At 42.7% G+C, this 18,592-nt stretch overlaps 1 protein-coding gene across 2 annotated transcripts in view; it reads right to left on the bottom strand.

The window, feature by feature from the left end:
- Positions 1-18,592, bottom strand: part of LRRC34 (leucine rich repeat containing 34) — an 89,189-nt gene that overhangs the window by 30,676 nt on the left and 39,921 nt on the right. For both annotated transcript variants that reach the window (XM_069213195.1, XM_069213196.1), the window contains 3 exons: positions 17,441-17,524; positions 4,908-5,036; positions 1,126-1,221 (listed from right to left, as the gene is read on the bottom strand). In XM_069213195.1, coding sequence (XP_069069296.1) covers positions 1,126-1,221; positions 4,908-5,036; positions 17,441-17,524 — 309 coding nt within the window. The remainder of the gene's footprint in view (positions 1-1,125; positions 1,222-4,907; positions 5,037-17,440; positions 17,525-18,592) is intronic.

Genomic DNA, 18,592 nt, shown 5'->3' with positions numbered 1-18,592 from the left:
TTTGTAAAGCAGTTCTGGATGTTGGTGTGCTGAATACTGAGGCTGCGCAGTCTTGATTCCACCTCTTTAATCCACCAGGAGACACTCTATACCTCGTTATATCACTCCTGCAGGTTCCTGCTTTCCCCCTTTGTCATGTTTTTTTCCATCTTTCTTTTCCTCCTTCTTCCCCCCCTTTTCAAAGTCAAATAAGTGCCACTTCCCAAAAATGAGTGCCACTCAAATTAAGCACTGCCAACAGGCAACAGGCTAAACAGTACAAGTAGCTGGGTGCATTCATTGGGAAGATGGGTACTTCCATCCAGTATTTCCCATGGGTGTTTAGGTGCTTTGTAGGTAGCACTGGTACTTTCTACAGGATTCTACATGATCTATATACTTCCAATCCCCTCAGATATCTTTCTTCTGTGTAATTGGCAAAACCTCATTTTCAAAAACATCCAATGGTTTTCCTGCTTCTTTCATCCTAGCTGCTTCTCCACATCACTTTCTCCTGCTATTTTCCATGCAGACTGGTCATAATATCTTTCTACCCCAAAGCCTATCTACCTGCATCCTTCCCTCTATATGTCTTTGCACCATAGACTGAACAATAGCTATGTGTGTTTCTTGGGATGACGGAGGCTTCTATTAGGTGTTTCCTAGACATGCTTCACATGTAGGACAATGCTTTCTACAGGATTCTGGTATTCTGTGTAGGGACCTAGATGTTCTTGTCAGTCTTTGAAAGGCATCCTGTGGGTTCTCAGTATACTACAGGGTGCTTCTCATGACATGCTCTATATTTTCCATCATGTGCTTGGCCTTTCTAAAAGTTAGGAGTTGGTCACAGAAGTTTGTCTGGCTTTACTTTGAAGCAGAGGCAATAGAATTTATGAATTTCTCTGTTGCAAGTGTTAGTAATTTAAAGTCAGACCTGTTGACTTTTACAATACTTGTTTAAAGTGTAATTAATACTGATTTTGGAATAGAGTTATGAATTTGAATGGATTGCCAGAACAGGCAAGCAGGCTTTCCACTTTTAATTATATTGAATAGTAAAGCAGTTTACAAACCAGCAAGCTTACTGTTCCATTGATGTGAGTATTTTGTTCCTCGAGAGACAAAGATATAAGAGGTACATACCTGTAAGCTGTACAGTATAGGCCGGTTTACATTTAGAGATTTGATTGTTCTGTTTTGATTTAGAACTGTCGCCAATGCTATCAAACTTTGTGTATGCTGAAAATAAAAACAAAACATATGTAAGTTACATTTAGCAACACAGGCTTATCGTTCTTACAATGTGTCCACAAGTATTCAAAATCTCAGCAGGTACTCTTTCTGTTCCAATATGAAACCATCCTTTCCAACACCCTTGTTAGCCCTAGGATGGCGGTCTGGTGGAAATCCAGTTCAAACCCTAATGAAGCTGCTATGGCAGACAGAATTATAAGTATCTGCCTCTTCACACTAGGGACCAAGCAGCTGCAAAGCTGCTGGATATCTTCTACCTACTCACTCAAACTTCCTTAGGACTTACACACCACAACTCAGCTATCTATCTTTAAGAGAAAATTTAAAAAATGGCTCTTCCAACAAGAGTCTGTGATATGCAGGTAGCCTTGTAACCAGCGCTGGGGCATTTTTGGGAATATCTGTGCACTCTATAAATCCCACATCATCATCATCAAGCCACTGACCCAAAATGGAGAAGAGCACAAAGCTGGCACTAATCCGAGGTGTCCAAAGGTGATAGCAGTGTGGAGCAGTGGATGCTGACTTAAGATCTCATGCCACAGACATCCTGAGTCGAGTCGTCGAGTTGTCCTGGGGATGCCACATCACAATCAATAAATGAGCTAATTACAAAATGTCACCTATGTAAGAACATTGACCAGAAGCTTCCTTATGCAGGTGACTACTCTGGGGCCCTAGGCAAACCAGATTCTAGGGAAACTGCAGAAAAAGCACTGCACCACAAGAAAGGTGAAGTTATCTTTTCCAAGGAAGCCTAAGTTGTCACGTGCGAAGGCTAGGCCGCCTCATCCCTTCCATTTATACTTAGAAACTGATTTAGGTATTTGTGGTAAAGGAAAATCTGTGATATTTGGCAGGTAAATTCTCAGTCAATGCAATTTAATTAAGTCAGAACAATCAAAGATGCATTTACACTGGCATACTACAAATAGTTGTGATAATTCTGCTGTGGTAATTCCTCCATTGATGAATATACTGCATCCACCAGAATCAATATATCACATCACTGCTCACCGCAGGGGCTTTTCCTGATTATGTTCTTACCCACATGGATTTCAAAAGGCCCTTTGCATAAGCACCTCAACTAACTTCCCAAGTGACTATGAAGGTTATGGATTATGCTGGTACAGATGGTGTTCTTTCTACTTCTTTAAGTTACAGTGGTGCCTAATGAATACACAAGCCTTTTTCCCGGGGTCCTGGGGCAGTCGTTAGTTATTGGATAGTATCCATGTTTGATACTGTAGAATGACACTGATTTCCAATGGCCTCAAGTGCCTGTGGTGATATGTAGGCCATCAATGCTTTTGAACCAGTAAACTGGGTGTCTGCACAGGGATCACAGGTTTCGCAAGATACATATCGCACCCAGTAGACACAGAGATCAGTGGACCAGAGTACAGAGTACAAAGTCTGAAACTCAGTGGTGAAAACAAGTTTTTTTTTAAATATTAGGGAAAGTATATGTCACTTTGGCACCCTTTTGTAGTCTCCATGGTGTTCTAAGACACGTTCTCTCCCGCCTTACCCCCCTTCAAAAATATTTTAGTTCCAAGTGGGCTCAGCGCCTTGCATCACGTAATTGTGGTCAGTGGGCAGCCTCAAATTAACAAATATAGGGCCAGGTGTTCAAAAGCTTTTTTTTGTGGGCAAACGGGCAGATTTGCAGAATCGCACGGTTTGTGCACAGAACAAGGTATTTTGGTATGTACAAATGCTATTTTACGATTCGGTATTCTATTTATCGAATAGCAAAATAGGTTTGCAAGTTGCAACTAGGAAGGGACGTGCCAAGGACGTCCCTTCCTAATTGCAAGTCGCAATAGTACGTATGATTGTTTTGCGACCGTCAATGCGGTTGCAGAACAATCACAGTTAACACCAATTTCATGGGACTCCTTCCCCTTTGTGAATCGGGGCGCAAACATGTTTTTAGAGCAGGCAGTGGTCCCATGGACCACTGCCTGGTCTGAAAAAATGAAACTGAAACGTTTCAATTTTGTTATTGAATTGCATCCCGTTTTTCTTCAAAGGAACGGGTTGCATAAAAAAAATAACTAATTTATTTAATAAGCTGTCACAGACATGGTGGCCTGCTGACCCCAGCAGGCCACCATCCGTGTGAGTGTGGCCATTCCCAAGTGGGTCGCAATTGTCAACCTGCCTCATGAATATTAATGAGGCAGGTCCCTTGCAAACCATTTGGGAATCGCTAACAGTGTCTGAGATCTGAGATACTGTTGTAGATCAGGTTTTGCGACTCGCAAATTGCAAGTCGCAAAACCTGATACTTGTACATGTGGCCCTAGATGTTAATCTTTAATCTTTTCATGCTTCAAAGGATACTAGACACATTTTTGTAACACAAACGTCTCAAAACAAACTGAACAAATTACCTCCAAACTACAAGAAGGCCCAACTATAAGGATAATCCTAGTTTCATAACAAAAGTTGTGTAATTCCGTTCAGCAGATTTTGCTTAAAAGTAAAAATGCATATAGTACTTTGGATGAAAATGCTACTTTTTGCCCACACCTCTACCCCCTACGGATGGATATGCATGAAACCTGCCATTTCAAAATATAGACATTTGTTAATGGAATCACAGTTATCAAAGTAAAAAAGGTTTTTTCAATAGAAATTGTCATATATATGTACACACAAACATTTCTAAATATTAAAAATGAACCGCATTTGCAATCTTTACAGGTTTGGTTGGCCTTAATTTTTATTGGAAAACCCAGGGAATACCAAAAATGGCTGGCTGCTTCCTGCAACTGAAGGGTTATGGGAAGTCCACACTTTCTGCTATAGTTCCCTGCCCCCCGCTTCGGTTCACCACCCGTAGTTCTCGCCAACTCCATCTCTGCTGCAATAGAATGCAACAGACTGCCTTCTGCTCCTCCACAACTATTCCCTTCACCAAGAAGCATTCAACAAGGTTACATTAGTTAAGGGAAAAAGGCCAGGCCTCTGTACATGCTTGAAAATGTCCAACATGTCAAGCCTAAAGCATAAATCTTTGAGCCTCCATAGCGAGGTTATAGGAGGCGGACATCAAGCACATTTAAGGCATGTACAGGCTGAGAAGAAGTGACCGACCCTGCCTGCCAGCAGACCTCCAATGTCCTGTCTTATGGTGTCGGTCCACTCCCCTCTTGACTGTCTCAACTTTGTCTGAGAGGTTGTGACTCTACAAAGTCTTGGGCAACTTTTTCAGTTTCCTGCAGCTCAGAGCCTCAAGCTGGCCACCTCCTTTAAGATCTGCTTCAGGCACAGGGTCATGGATGGGAGAGTACTATAGCTAGTCCCGCAACAGCCTTGAGCCAACAATGAATCAGCTGCACTTGAGGACTGCAGGTAATGTCATGTCAATCTCACCACATGGCTGTGTTGTGTCTCATGCTCAGGCATTCTAATTTGGCATCCTCCAGGAAACTGTGCCAGTGTTGTGCTTTATGGATTTAGTAAGGGCAGATGGGTCTGTTGCGCTGTTTGGCAGACGCAGAGCCTACTGCCAGACAACGACTGCAGATCAAGCCACAGACACACAAAGAAAGGCTAGACTGACACTGGTGCAGTTTTTCCGCTAAGCTTGGTGGTAATGTACAGCAGACCACATATTGTTAAAAAAGACTTACCACAGTACATTTGCATTTTTTACTCACCAGATCACAATCACCAAGATCCAGTTCTTCGAGTGTTGTATTAATCTGTAGCATTGCTGCGAAATGCATTCCACCCTTATTTCCAATTTTGTTCCCCATCAGCTTAAGACACTTCAAAGTCTCATTTCTCTGCATTAAAATAAAATTTTTATTTATCAGAGGCCTTTCTAGATCAGGATGACAAAGAATGGCATTGGGTTATGCCAGAAGGCACATGATAGAATCTGACTAATGGAGAATATTACCAACCCCGGAGTGCAAGAAATAAGGACAGAAGTCCACAAACAAGTTGCTATTTTTTTAAACTCAAAAGTAAAGTGTATAAACCAGGAGTTGTTACAGTTCAGCAATTTAAAAGGGTAAGGCTTGGTAAATGAACAATTAATATAATTATCAAGTTTGTATGTATGTTTTTATCTTCTTCATCTTATGTGTTCCAGTCATACGTGACAGTGTGGCCACAATCTCTGTTTAACGATAGAGTGGTAGGCACAGACCTTGCTTCATAAGGTAGACTCCTTGATAAAGGAACTCAGAAGTTGCATGATGACACATCTCAAACACTTCATGGCGGACTATTGCATTTTTGATTTAATCCAATCTGTTAATATGCCAGATTGAAGCCTGTAGAACACCTTACTACAAAAAGTTCACTGTAGACAACGATGCATAATGCCTACTCTTTTTCCTGGGCCTGTTAGCAGCGTTTGTAACAGTAAATCACTCTCCTAAAACTTCAGCAGATTGCTTAAGGGATACATGGGGTGGCCGTACCTGGGGAATTAAAAGGAGTCAATACAAATGTCCAACATTCTCCACAACCCCCACATTTCATCAGGTAGAGGTACAAATGAGCCCTTGCTCGGATTCTCATGGACAATCAGTCATGAATGCCTTAGCACCTTAAACTGAACCCACTCAAAATTGAGTTTTTCTGCTATTCCTACTCCTACCTACTAACTAGAGGCACTCCTCTCAACTACTAACAAAGCCCTACTCTTCGGGCTTTCTTATAGGCCACTATTTCCCGTGATTCCCCCAACTGGAATTATGAGGTTTGCAAATTAACCATGGCCCACTGTTTTTCTCCCTTATATTGTATCTGCTTCAACCTGGTTAAATCAGCAGAACCAGTGCAAAAAGAGGGATTATGGGTATTGGCTGTGAAATTTCTGATTCTATGCCAGGAACAGAGGCTTCGGATTATGCTTCTCATTCATTTACTGCAAAAACACAGCAGACAATAACAAATTAAAAAACAAACATTACATTTCCCATGAGTCTTGTCCACCCTGTCTATAACCCACCAGTCAGGGCCCATCAATCTGTATAAAGTCTACATAACATAGTCCTTCTTCTTTCTTTACTGCTGACACAGCCATAGATAAGTGCAATTGTCTCTCTTTGGTGTGTCACATACTTTATTGACATTTTGTTGATACTTTTATGTTTAATAGCGCAGCACCGCACAGTTGCCTGTGCTTATAGACGGCTCTGTGAGTGTTATTTGGTAAAAGCTGCATGGCGCGGCACACCTTTGTACCCCCAGGTGCCTTCAAATCAATTATATAGTGCGGGCACAAGCTTTTCTGAAGGGCCTTTTTTTAACAATTGCGGGCGCTGCAGGCGCAAGCCTTTCCAACTCTCCCATTTTGGGAGTCTGATCCAGTTTCTGATGCCGGTGTGGAGCAGGAGCAAGGATTAAAGGTGGCAGCGCAACATTAGGGAGCAGTTCTCTGTCTCCACACTCGCGCCTGCGCATAAGCAACCGACTTTTACAAACCAGCTTCAGGGACTCGGCTGCCAACGGGATTAATTCGCCTTTGCTCTCTGACCACATGCACACTTTAAAATGCTCCTGGTTCCCCCCACGACTGATGGGGCTTTAATATACTGATACAGCCTTGCTCTAGGGGTTGAAGGCACCTCCCTCCACTATAATTCTGTAGGCTGGAGCAATAACTTTGATCTCTCGCGTCTTAGGGCCTCCCATTTACATACCTAGTTTACCTCTACACTCCCCTCTCATCCGGAGACTTTCCTTTCCTGTGACAGCATGGCCCAACGATTCTCTAATGAAGATTAGTATGTGCTTATGAGCAACAGATGGAAGAGCGCCTAGTGAAAGCCTTAGATTTCCATGTACAGGAGTCCGTTAATAAAGCTTTAGTGAGAGCCCTTCGACCTTTTGCTCAGCCTATATTCAATTTTGGCAGAAGAAGTTTGGGGCAGGCTCAGGGACCTGTCGCACCCCGTAGAGGTTAATCTTCCAGTGCCTGGTCCTTCTCATAGAGACCCCTTTGAGAGAACTATTGACTCCGTCCTCCTTGATCATGGTTATGGATCAGCCACAACCCAGGGAGCTTCCAGCTAAAGTCACAAGCCCCAACACTGTATAGATGACTTAACCTCCACTGACTCCGATGACGATCAATGTATGGTTCCGCAAGAAAGCGGTAAACGGAAACAAAAATCTAAAAATTCCAGGGAGTTGTCCTCTCTTCCTCAAAGTAAACATTTACATTTCAATCCTGATTAGATTATTCATCCTTGATCTTCTGAGTGGGTTCCTTGACAAGAGGGGGCCGAATATGTCCAATCACAGCTTAAAAAAGGATTTAAAAGAGAGGTGCGTAGTACCCTGTGCTCTGAATGTCAGAGACCTTCCCTTCTGGGGAACGTGGCAGATACTCCAGAACTTGAACCTAATATGGCTACCTTCCTCAAGAAGTATGCTAAGGACCCTAAGAAGGGTATCAGGAGAGCCTGGTGAGGGGGCCAAGGTAAATTGTTAGATATGTCAAGCCCTCTTACTAAGATACTGGACTTGGCGGTGCAGGCAAAAGAAAGAATCTAATACCATGGCGGATCGGGATACTCCTTCCTAAGAAACTGGATTTGGCGGTGCAGGCAAAAGAAAGAATCTAATACCATGGCGGATCGGGATACTCCTTACTAAGAAACTGGATTTGGCGGTGCAGGCAAAAGAAATAATCGAATACCTTGGCAGACCCGGATACTCTTTTGGAGTGGTCACGCCGTGCCATATGCCTTCTTTGTAACGCCAATTGTGCACTGCTATGGAATGGCGCAAATCCCTGCTCCTTCAAATAGACCCTAAACTGGCTGAATTAGCACCTTCCAAGCAGGTCAATCAGCACACAGTCTTTTGTTTGGGGACAAGTTCGTCAAAGACCTAGCCAAATATGTGTCTACTTTTTCTGCTTTAGATAAAGCCCAAACTTCAATTAAAAATGTCTTTAACAGTGGACTCTTAACAAGGCCAGGCACTTCAGAGGTCGTTCATCAGGCTGTGGCTCTTACCAGAGCTCCCCTAAGACCTACTACGCTGTCAGAGGTAGAGGAAGTTCCAACTTTTCCGGTTCCAACAATTTCTAGCCCTCACGCAACAGAGGAGGCCGAGGCTGCTTTTGCAGGGTCAGTGCCAGTCCAGCACAAACACCTCTTATTCAGCTATCAATCGTTCCTTCTGGGGGGATTGCTTTAGGGGCAGAGTGAGTTTGTTTTCTCACAACTGGCATCGGATTACCCAAGATGACTGGATTCTGGAAACAGTGAAAGATATAGGGGGTTATTACAACTTTGGAGGAGGTGTTAATCCGTCCCAAAAGTGACAGTAAAGTGACGGATATACCACCAGCCGTATTACGAGTCCATTAAATCCTATGGAATTCGTAATACGGCTGGTGGTATATCCGTCACATTTGGGACGGATTAACACCTCCTCCAAAGTTGTAATAACCCCCATAATCTGGAGTTTGAAGCAAATCCTCTTCAGGAATCCCATCCATCCCACTTCTTTTTTCCCAACAAGAGTGTCTCCTTATAGATCAAGAGACAGCATCTCTTCTTCAAAAGAAGGCAATAGTCCATGTTTGCTCACACCTCAGAGGTTTCATAAGCATGATCTTTCTTGTCCAGAAAAAAGGTGAGTGGGGGCTCTCACCTTTTCCTCAATCTCCACCAATTCAATTCTTGGATTGTCTACAGACATTTCAAGATGGAGGGCATTCACCTCCTAAGAGACCTGCTACAAGAAGGGGATTGGATGGTACATCTACATCTGAAGGACGGGTCTTTGACAATCCCAATTTATGCTCCCCATCAGGATTTCTTCCATTTTACTGGCACAAACAGTGTGAGGAGTTTTCAGCTCTACTGTTTGGAATATCTTTGGCCCCTTGATGTTGCACCAAGATGATGCGCCTGGTAGTCCAATGGCTCAGAGAGAAAGGAGTTGACCTGATTGTCAACTTAGATGATATTCTTATCATGGCCCAACAAAGTCAGACAGTACTTCCGCATCTTTCTTGGAAAACTCAACTCCTTCAAGAATTAGGCTTTGTCATAAGCGATTGAAAATCCCATCTAAGTCCAACCCAGAACATAGATAGCTTGGGATTCCAGATAGACTCAGTGCCTGCTCGACATTAAACTTCCTCTGACAAAGAGACTGACTTTCAAGAAGGAATTGAAGAAAACATTGTCTGCTTCTTCCTTGATTTCCTTGAGGGTATTTGCCCGACTAGTAGGCCTCCTAGCCTCATCCATCTAGGCCATTTTCCCGGGCCTGCTCTACCATCAAGCCCTTCAACGGTTAAAAATTCTTCATCTACACCAAGATCTTTCCGATCCGGGAACAGATATCCTTGCCTCAGGAAGCCAGAACGGAGATATCTTGCTGGTTGACTCATATGGACGTCTTGAATGCAAAAGCAATTTTCGCCTCAGTTCTGGAGGTGATAATGGAGTTGGATGTCAGCAGATGGGGCTGGGTTGTGAGATGCAGACAACTGGAGACGGGGGCCGATGGTCTGCAGAGGAACTCAAATACCATATCAATTGCCTGGAGCTCTTTGCAAACTTATTTGCGGTAAAAACCCTTTCCCCTCTCAAGACAAAATGTTGTATTCGTCTACGGATCTACAACATTTCAGTGGTGAGATATATAAAATTGGGGAAAACTTGGTCATCATATTTCGGTAACAGCAGAATATATCCTGGGCAGAGTGACTGTGATCATGGATTGGAGTTCTCGATTCCTTCAAGATCAAAGCGACTGGAGACTTCATCTTCATGTTTTTCAGTTTCTGAAACAATTCTGGGGCCCTTGCCATATACAGGGAGTGCAGAATTATTAGGCAAATGAGTATTTTGACCACATCATCCTCTTTATGCATGTTGTCTTACTCCAAGCTGTATAGGCTCGAAAGCCTACTACCAATTAAGCATATTAGGTGATGTGCATCTCTGTAATGAGAAGGGGTGTGGTCTAATGACATCAACACCCTATATCAGGTGTGCATAATTATTAGGCAACTTCCTTTCCTTTGGCAAAATGGGTCAAAAGAAGGACTTGACAGGCTCAGAAAAGTCAAAAATAGTGAGATATCTTGCAGAGGGATGCAGCACTCTTAAAATTGCAAAGCTTCTGAAGCGTGATCATCGAACAATCAAGCGTTTCATTCAAAATAGTCAACAGGGTCGCAAGAAGCGTGTGGACAAACCAAGGCGCAAAATAACTGCCCATGAACTGAGAAAAGTCAAGCGTGCAGCTGCCACAATGCCACTTGCCACCAGTTTGGCCATATTTCAGAGCTGCAACATCACTGGAGTGCCCAAAAGCACAAGGTGTGCAATACTCAGAGACTTGGCCAAGGTAAGAAAGGCTGAAAGACGACCACCACTGAACAAGACACACAAGCTGAAACGTCAAGACTGGGCCAAGAAATATCTCAAGACTGATTTTTCTAAGGTTTTATGGACTGATGAAATGAGAGTGAGTCTTGATGGGCCAGATGGATGGGCCCGTGGCTGGATTGGTAAAGGGCAGAGAGCTCCAGTCCGACTCAGACGCCAGCAAGGTGGAGGTTGAGTACTGGTTTGGGCTGGTAAAATCAAAGATGAGCTTGTGGGGCCTTTTCGGGTTGAGGATGGAGTCAAGCTCAACTCCCAGTCCTACTGCCAGTTCCTGGAAGACACCTTCTTCAAGCAGTGGTACAGGAAGAAGTCTGCATCCTTCAAGAAAAACATGATTTTCATGCAGGACAATGCTCCATCACACGCGTCCAAGTACTCCACAGCGTGGCTGGCAAGAAAGGGTATAAAAGAAGGAAATCTAATGACATGGCCTCCTTGTTCACCTGATCTGAACCCCATTGAGAACCTGTGGTCCATCATCAAATGTGAGATTTACAAGGAGGGAAAACAGTACACCTCTCTGAACAGTGTCTGGGAGGCTGTGGTTGCTGCTGCACGCAATGTTGATGGTGAACAGATCAAAACACTGACAGAATCCATGGATGGCAGGCTTTTGAGTGTCCTTGCAAAGAAAGGTGGCTATATTGGTCACTGATTTGTTTTTGTTTTGTTTTTGAATGTCAGAAATGTATATTTGTGAATGTTGAGATGTTATATTGGTTTCACTGGTAATAATAAATAATTGAAATGGGTATATATTTATTTTTGTTAAGTTGACTAATAATTATGCACAGTGATAGTCACCTGCACACACAGATATCCCCCTAACATAGCTAAAACTAAAAACAAACTAAAAACTACTTCCAAAAATATTCAGCTTTGATATTAATGAGTTTTTTGGGTTCATTGAGAACATGGTTGTTGTTCAATAATAAAATTAATCCTCAAAAATACAACTTGCCTAATAATTCTGCACTCCCTGTAGATCTTAATGCATCACGTCGGATTTCTCATCTTTCTCGGTTTTACAGCTGAAGGCAGGATCCTCTGGCAGTGTGTTCGGAGTCCTTTCCCAGGTTCGTCAACAGTTAGAAGAATTGATTTTGATAACTGTGCACTGGAGGGCCCAGTCTTGGTTCCCAGTGGCGAAGGCCCTGTGCTGTGCCCTTAAATTCAGATTCTGTCTTTCCCGACCCTTCTTCTGGATCCAATGGGTTCTTCTCATCCCTTAATTCTAGAGGACAGATTGTCCCTCATGGTGTGGAAAATTTTGGGAGATATGAACAAGTCTCAGCCATTTCAGACCACACTAAGTTTTCCCTTTCCCAGTTGAGGGCCCCTAGTATGCATGAGCGATATGAATCAGCTTGAAAACGAAGGGTTGATGGGCATAATCAACAGTGTGTGTATCCCCTGGAGACCACTGTGCACATGTAGCTAATTTTTCAACCCATTTGGCTGCTCAGAGATTGGCCTATAAAATAGTCAACAACTTTTGATCTGCCATTTCTACAGCCCATCCACCGACAGATAGTAAGCCAGTAGGTGAATCCCCCTTAATATGTAAATGACTACCTGTTCTATGCACGGTAAGCCACCCAACTCCCAAATAATCAGTTCTTTGGGATGTTGATGTGGTTCTAAAATGTTCACAAGCTTGGCCTTCTAATGGTCTGCCAAACTGACACTCTTACTTTGTTTAACTTCTTGTTGAAGAGTTTCTGACTTCAAAGCTCTGAATATAGCTGGTATTTACTCCCACCCGAGTCTCCTTTTGTATTTCCATACATACCAAAACTAACTTGAAATGTATAAGCTATCCAAGTTTTCAGAATAATTCAAAATTGTGTTTTGTCAAATGTATCAAAGTGTATGAGGATGTTACAAATGAATTGCGTAGAGGTCATGCTGACCACTTATTATTATCTCCCCAGAAGCTGTTTGGTCAAGTGTCTTCTGCGACTTTAGTACGCTGAGTGAGATGGCTTTTAGTAGAAGCTGATATTGATATTTTTAAATTTGGAGCTCATTCGGTGAGGGGAGGGGGCTTCTAAGGACTTTTCTTCAGGCTTTAGATGGAGGATATAATGGCAGCTGCAGATTGGTCCTCAGATTCTATGTTCTAGTTGTTTTATTATAAACCTATTGTTGATGTAGCATCTGGAGTGGTTTTAGTAATACCCAGTGTATGTAATGCAATTTTTTACATTACTGTCCCTTCAACACCTCCCTGGGTAGTAAGGGATACATAAAAGCAATTACAATTAACAACACACACTTCACAACTCAGTTGTTAACTCTTTCCACTACCACTCACAAGGAATAAATCTTTGTTATCACAAAGCTTGGAGTGATTTGTCAATTAAAGCCAGTACTGGCTCTCCAGCATCCTTTACTACATTTGCAGATTACCCTTTACATTTGTAGCATAACTCGTAGCGCACATTTGCATTTCTTTCAGGGAAGCAGGCACCCAAGCAGGAAGGCTTCTTTAGCTCTCTGTCCAGCTTTGGTTTCACCACACGGAGACTTACTGAATGACACTTCAGCTGAAGAATTTAGCTGTGCCGGGATGATGTCTTTTTACAAAAAGTAGAGAAACCTTTTTTATAAATCAAAAAAGTATGGGCACATCGTGCCCCCTCTGATCCCGCCCACTTCGACCTCTGCTCCAGGTCACACCCTTAATCTGCTGGAAACTCCACCCACCAAAGTTACCTGTATCCCTGGTATGAATTACTTAGGGGAGACAGAGCTAACAGCAGATTTTCCAAGGAACTTGTAATGAGCCTTTTGCCTCTCTCTTTCTTTTACATTTCCCTGAGTTTGTCCTAGGTGACCCCTATGGGTCCTATGCCTGCATCCTTCTCCGTGAATAGAAACAACATACGCATGTACAGATGGTGAGAGCAGTTGTTGGTAAGACTTCTCCTGTGTTCACCTGCTCCCATACATGTCGGGCTTTCCACCACTCTTTAAAGACCAAGGTATGAGATGCTTCAGGGAAGTGCTGCTCTACCTGAACCGCTCATGTCCATTTGCAAGATGAGACCTAGTTACCTAGGTGGTAGAGTAGTGTAAAAGTTGGTTTAACAAAACATTATATTGGTAAGCTTGGCACACTACACACTATTTATTAAAAGCAAAATTTAGAAAGGTTTTAGGTTAAATCTAACAGGACACTAAATGAACCCAACGTAATACAAATTGCATGGAGTCTGTTTTAAAAGACAATATTTTTGGTCGTACTACGGCACTTTAGCGCAATTATTATGTCATCTGTCAGAGGAACTGTGAAGTATTACATGTTGATATAAAACCGCTGTTGGACCTGGCCCTCTCTGCAGGGTCACCCCTAAACATTTTGCCTTTACCCTCCAATTTGTTTTGCTGAATTTGTTTAGTTGGCCTTAGGACCCTGCACACTTTACCACTCCAAACCAGTGCTAAAGTGCTTGTGCTCTCACATCCAAACATTATAGAATTGGCTTATCCCCAATTTCCATATTTAATTTACTTATAAGTCCCTAGTAAAGTGGTACTTTGTGTGTATCTACCACCTGTAAATTAAATGCTATAAGTGAGCCTGCAGCACTTTCTGCACCACCCACATAAGTAGCCCTTTAAACATGTCTGCAGCCTGCCATTGCAGTCTGTATGTTCAGTTTTAAACTGCCATCCCATCTGGCAAAATAATCCTTTTGCCAGGCTGAGACCTTCCATTTCCATACACATAAATCAACCCTAGGGTAGGCCCCGGACAGCCCAGAGGGAAGGGTGCAGTGTATTTAAAAAGCAGGACATGTAGTTTTAAGTTTTATATGCCCTGGTAGTGAAAAACTATTGGATTTGTTTTTAATTACTGTAAGGCCTACCTCTCACATAGGATATCATTGGAGTTACCTTATTAGATTTAATAAGCTGCAGTTTTCAAATGAGAGCAGTTAAACATTTCAGGCCTGGTGTATTTGGGACTGTAATGAAAAATCTTAACTTATGGTAAAGTCGTATTTTACAATACATGTTTAAAATGCTTTTAGGAAGTTAGCATTTTCCTGCCTTAGCCATTTAGTGCCTCTAGCCTGTCTCTGGATCAGATGCCTTGGTGTAGCGTACAGTCGGGCTCAGTGTATTCCTCATAGACAGCCACACACAATAGAGAGCTTAGGTGTGCCTGAATGGGCCATCACTGGCAGGAAGGAAGAGGAAAGTTGGACCCAGCCCTACATGCCACTTGAAAATGCTGTGTGCTGCCTCCACACAAAGGACTGCATACCTCCTGTGGATCATCTGGACCCAGGACAGGGAAGGCAGGATGCCTGTTGACTTTTAGGAGCTTCTTCCCCACTTCAAAGGCACAAGTTGGTATAAATACTGGGCCTCAGACACCAACTCTTCAGTACACTTCCGAAATTGTGGATACTCTGCCAGGGAGACTGCTCTGCTGCTGAAAGGACTGACACTCTGCTGGACTGCTGCTCTGAAGGACTGCTGCCCTGCTATGCTGACCTGCTGCCATCTTGCTGGGGTGAGAAGACTGGACCCGCATCTGTTGAACCTAGGACCCAAAAGTGACTTCAAGGGTTACTTTGGCTGGCCTCCTGGCTAGAACCTCAGAGGCAGAAGGCTCCAACAACCTAGAACCCAGCACTTGAACTCTGCCTTCTGTAAGTCTACCCTGCCAGGTGGTGCCACCCCAGTCCTGGACCCTAGGAAGTGGACCTAAGGTGCTCTGCCAGTTTCTATGGATGAAGTGGGACAGATGCATCTCCTCTTCTGTGCAGTTGTAATGCAATCCGTATTTAATGTGTTGCTCCATCTTGAGCACTGACTTAATTTTGTGCTTAGCATAGCTTGAAACACCGTCACATTGGAGGTGCAGGTATTTTTCCACACACAACTTATGCAACGTGTTTTTAACTCCTCTCACTCTTTCTCACCAAGGGCAGGGACATAACATGGAGGAGTGAGGGAGAGATAAGGATGTACCAGAGAATGTTTTTGGTATGGCAGGAAATAGTTCGGTCCTGGGAGCAAAGCTTGGGATCTGGACAATCTCTAAACGTGCTCTTTCAACACTGACTTGGTACGGCCAGCGTTTGAAGTATATAAGGAGAAGACGCTTGATGGCCGGAGTTAGAAGGAATTAATTTGCTGAGGTGGACCGCCTTGCTTGGAATTCCTTTGTGGATAGTTCTCTCTTTTTCCAGTCGCCTGGGTTCCATGGCTTGAAGCTGGCAAAGAGATGATGTCAATATCAAGTCCTATGGTGATGCATTTTTAATTCTTACTTTTAGCTTTGTGTTGTGCATGAATATACTATATATATATATATATATATATATATATATATATATATATATATATATACACACACACACACATATATATATATATATATATATATATATATTTTCAGAAGTGCACTTGTGTTGCTGCATTTGACATAAAAGTTCACATTATTCTTTCCCTGTATGAAACTTGGGAAGTGCCTTAAAAAATCTATTACTCAGAGTAAGAGTGCTGCATTCTTGGCATTCATTTGACTTTGTCTCCTTTCGGTCTGAAGCAAGCAAAACAGCAGTGTAACCCCAAGTAGAACCCACAAATCACATCTGTCGCAAGAACCCGCATCGCAGCCCGCCACTTCATTGTATTGTATTGTATTAGTGGCATATAAAGCGCATAGCTACCCTAAGGCATCCCAGCGCTATAGCGTACTACACAGAGGTAGCTGCTCTGCTGTGCCCCACTGTGGGAAGCACCTCAGCACAGGCCCTTGCATTCCTAATCAATGGCAGCCTCGAGGACGATGCTGGTCTCAGCATCGCAGACTTACAGCTCCTCAGAACCGATTCATTGCCCCAACTGTGTGACGCCTCCTTGATGCCAAACTTTGCATGGCAAACCCTGGTCGACAGGATCCTCGATAACAACACAGGACCTCACACTGCAGTCTCTCGGAAACAATGCATCACTTCAGCTGCTCGACACCTCTTCAACTCGGACCATTGTAACACTCCAAAGACCAAGATTTAAGGTACTTTTTTCAGGGGCCTAATTGGTCCCTGTAACAGGACTGCGCACTATCGCGGGCAGCCTAAACTTGTGGCTCTGTCCCCATTCAGCGTGACTACATATCCACTGTTGCTACTTTGAGCCTCTCTGTACCATTTGTACTGAAATCTTTAAAGCTGAATATCTCTGATTTTTCTAATTGGATGTTTGTCATTTTGGTCTTGTTTTATTTATTAAAAATTAGTTCATTTGTCTGAATATTTTGTGGGATCTTTTTGTGGTGTGATTTCACTGTGTTACTGTTTGAAGTGTTGAACAAATACTTTACACATTGCCTATGAGTTAAGCCTGACTGCTTTGTGCCAAGGTACCTGAGGGTGGAGCACACAGTAATTTAGAGTTTGTATATGCCTTCACCCTGAATAGACCTGTGGTTGCTGCTTGAGAAGGTTTCACCCCCTCAACCAGTAGCCCAATTTCTTACAACCTCTGACTTTGCTTTTTATTTTACACGACTTTGGACTAAATAGATTTTTGCTTTACAGTACTTTGACCTTGTAAGACACAACCTACTCATCTTTACTCCAACATGTATAGAAAAACAATGCAACAAAAAAATCTAATTTGTTGACTCGTGGGTGGTAAAGAAAAAGTACAAGTGCAGTTGATTGAATTCTAAGACTGATCACTGCCCAGTCAATATGTGATTTCTTCCCACCTCAAGGCACTATTTTCTTTTAGAAAACAATGTGTATAAAATAATGTACACAAGAATGATGGACAAGAATACTTACGTGCAGTGCTCGTGCGATGAATTCAGCGCCATCAGGACCAATGTCATTACACATAAGATTTAGATAGCTCAATGCTGGAGTTGCCTGAAAAAAAACACAAATGACTTACTAAATTAGAATCCAATGTCAGAGAACTGAAGTCAGGTTTATACCTATGTTTTACACGGGACAAACACTGCAGATACCCAGAGCATCTGCCAGCTGCGAGTGAGCATCTTAGAGATTGATCGAGACACCCCCAGATTTGCTCCCGTGTAAATCTTATTAAATATTGCATTAGACAGCAAGTGGGATAGCTATGATCGTATCCTTACTTTTTCTAGAGTGTCACTTGATGTGTAGATGTTCTGCATCACTTAAAAATAAAGGATATTTTCCAGAACGAATAGTTGAAACCATTTTAAAATAATAAAACTGCTGGTAAAATCTCATCTTAATGGACAAAGGCAGTTGAAGAGAAACTGACACCAGTTACTGAAACCTGAGAAAGCTGAAAACGAATTTACTTTTAAAAGCACACATAAAATCAGAAGTACTAAAGTCTTCTCACATCCTGTGGTGGTTTTCCTCAGGTAACTCGGAGCAGGATGTTAAACCCGGCACCATAAGGAGAAAGGGGGGATAAGGTTAGAAATGTGTTCCTGCGGGACCAGGCTTTGGAGCAGGTTTGCAACGTTTATGCAAATTACATAATGGTGCATTTGCCTTACAAACTGTGACTGATGTGGTAGATTTCCAGGAGTATTGAGAAGAGTAAAGTTAAAATATATCTAAGGAACGAAAATACCCACAAAGGGAAGCGAATAACTTAAACACGTGCATCTGTGGGCGCTTACCTGCTTGTGGGTAGACACTCCGTGGTACACAAAAACACGAGCCCCCAAACCCTGCATTTGTAACTTTGGATGGAAATTCCACCATTCTGACAAAACATCCATAATCACCAGTCCCGTTTGCAGAGGTAACATTCTGGCAGCCACTTCCAAAACCACTTTGGTTTAAGTGAACGCAAACTCAGCTGCAAATGTATTCTTTGAAAGCCAAAACATTTGTAGAGTATGAGATCGTAGGCAATTTCTTCTTAAATAAGTTGAAGCACAAAGGTGGAAGAAATATTTAGATTTGTTCAAAGGTCCACGACAGGCAGACACG

This window comes from Pleurodeles waltl, chromosome 11 (assembly GCF_031143425.1).
Source record: "Pleurodeles waltl isolate 20211129_DDA chromosome 11, aPleWal1.hap1.20221129, whole genome shotgun sequence".
Lineage (NCBI taxonomy): Eukaryota > Metazoa > Chordata > Amphibia > Caudata > Salamandridae > Pleurodeles > Pleurodeles waltl.
Note: the sequence above shows the minus strand (reverse complement) of the source record. Positions and strands in the feature narration are given on the sequence as shown.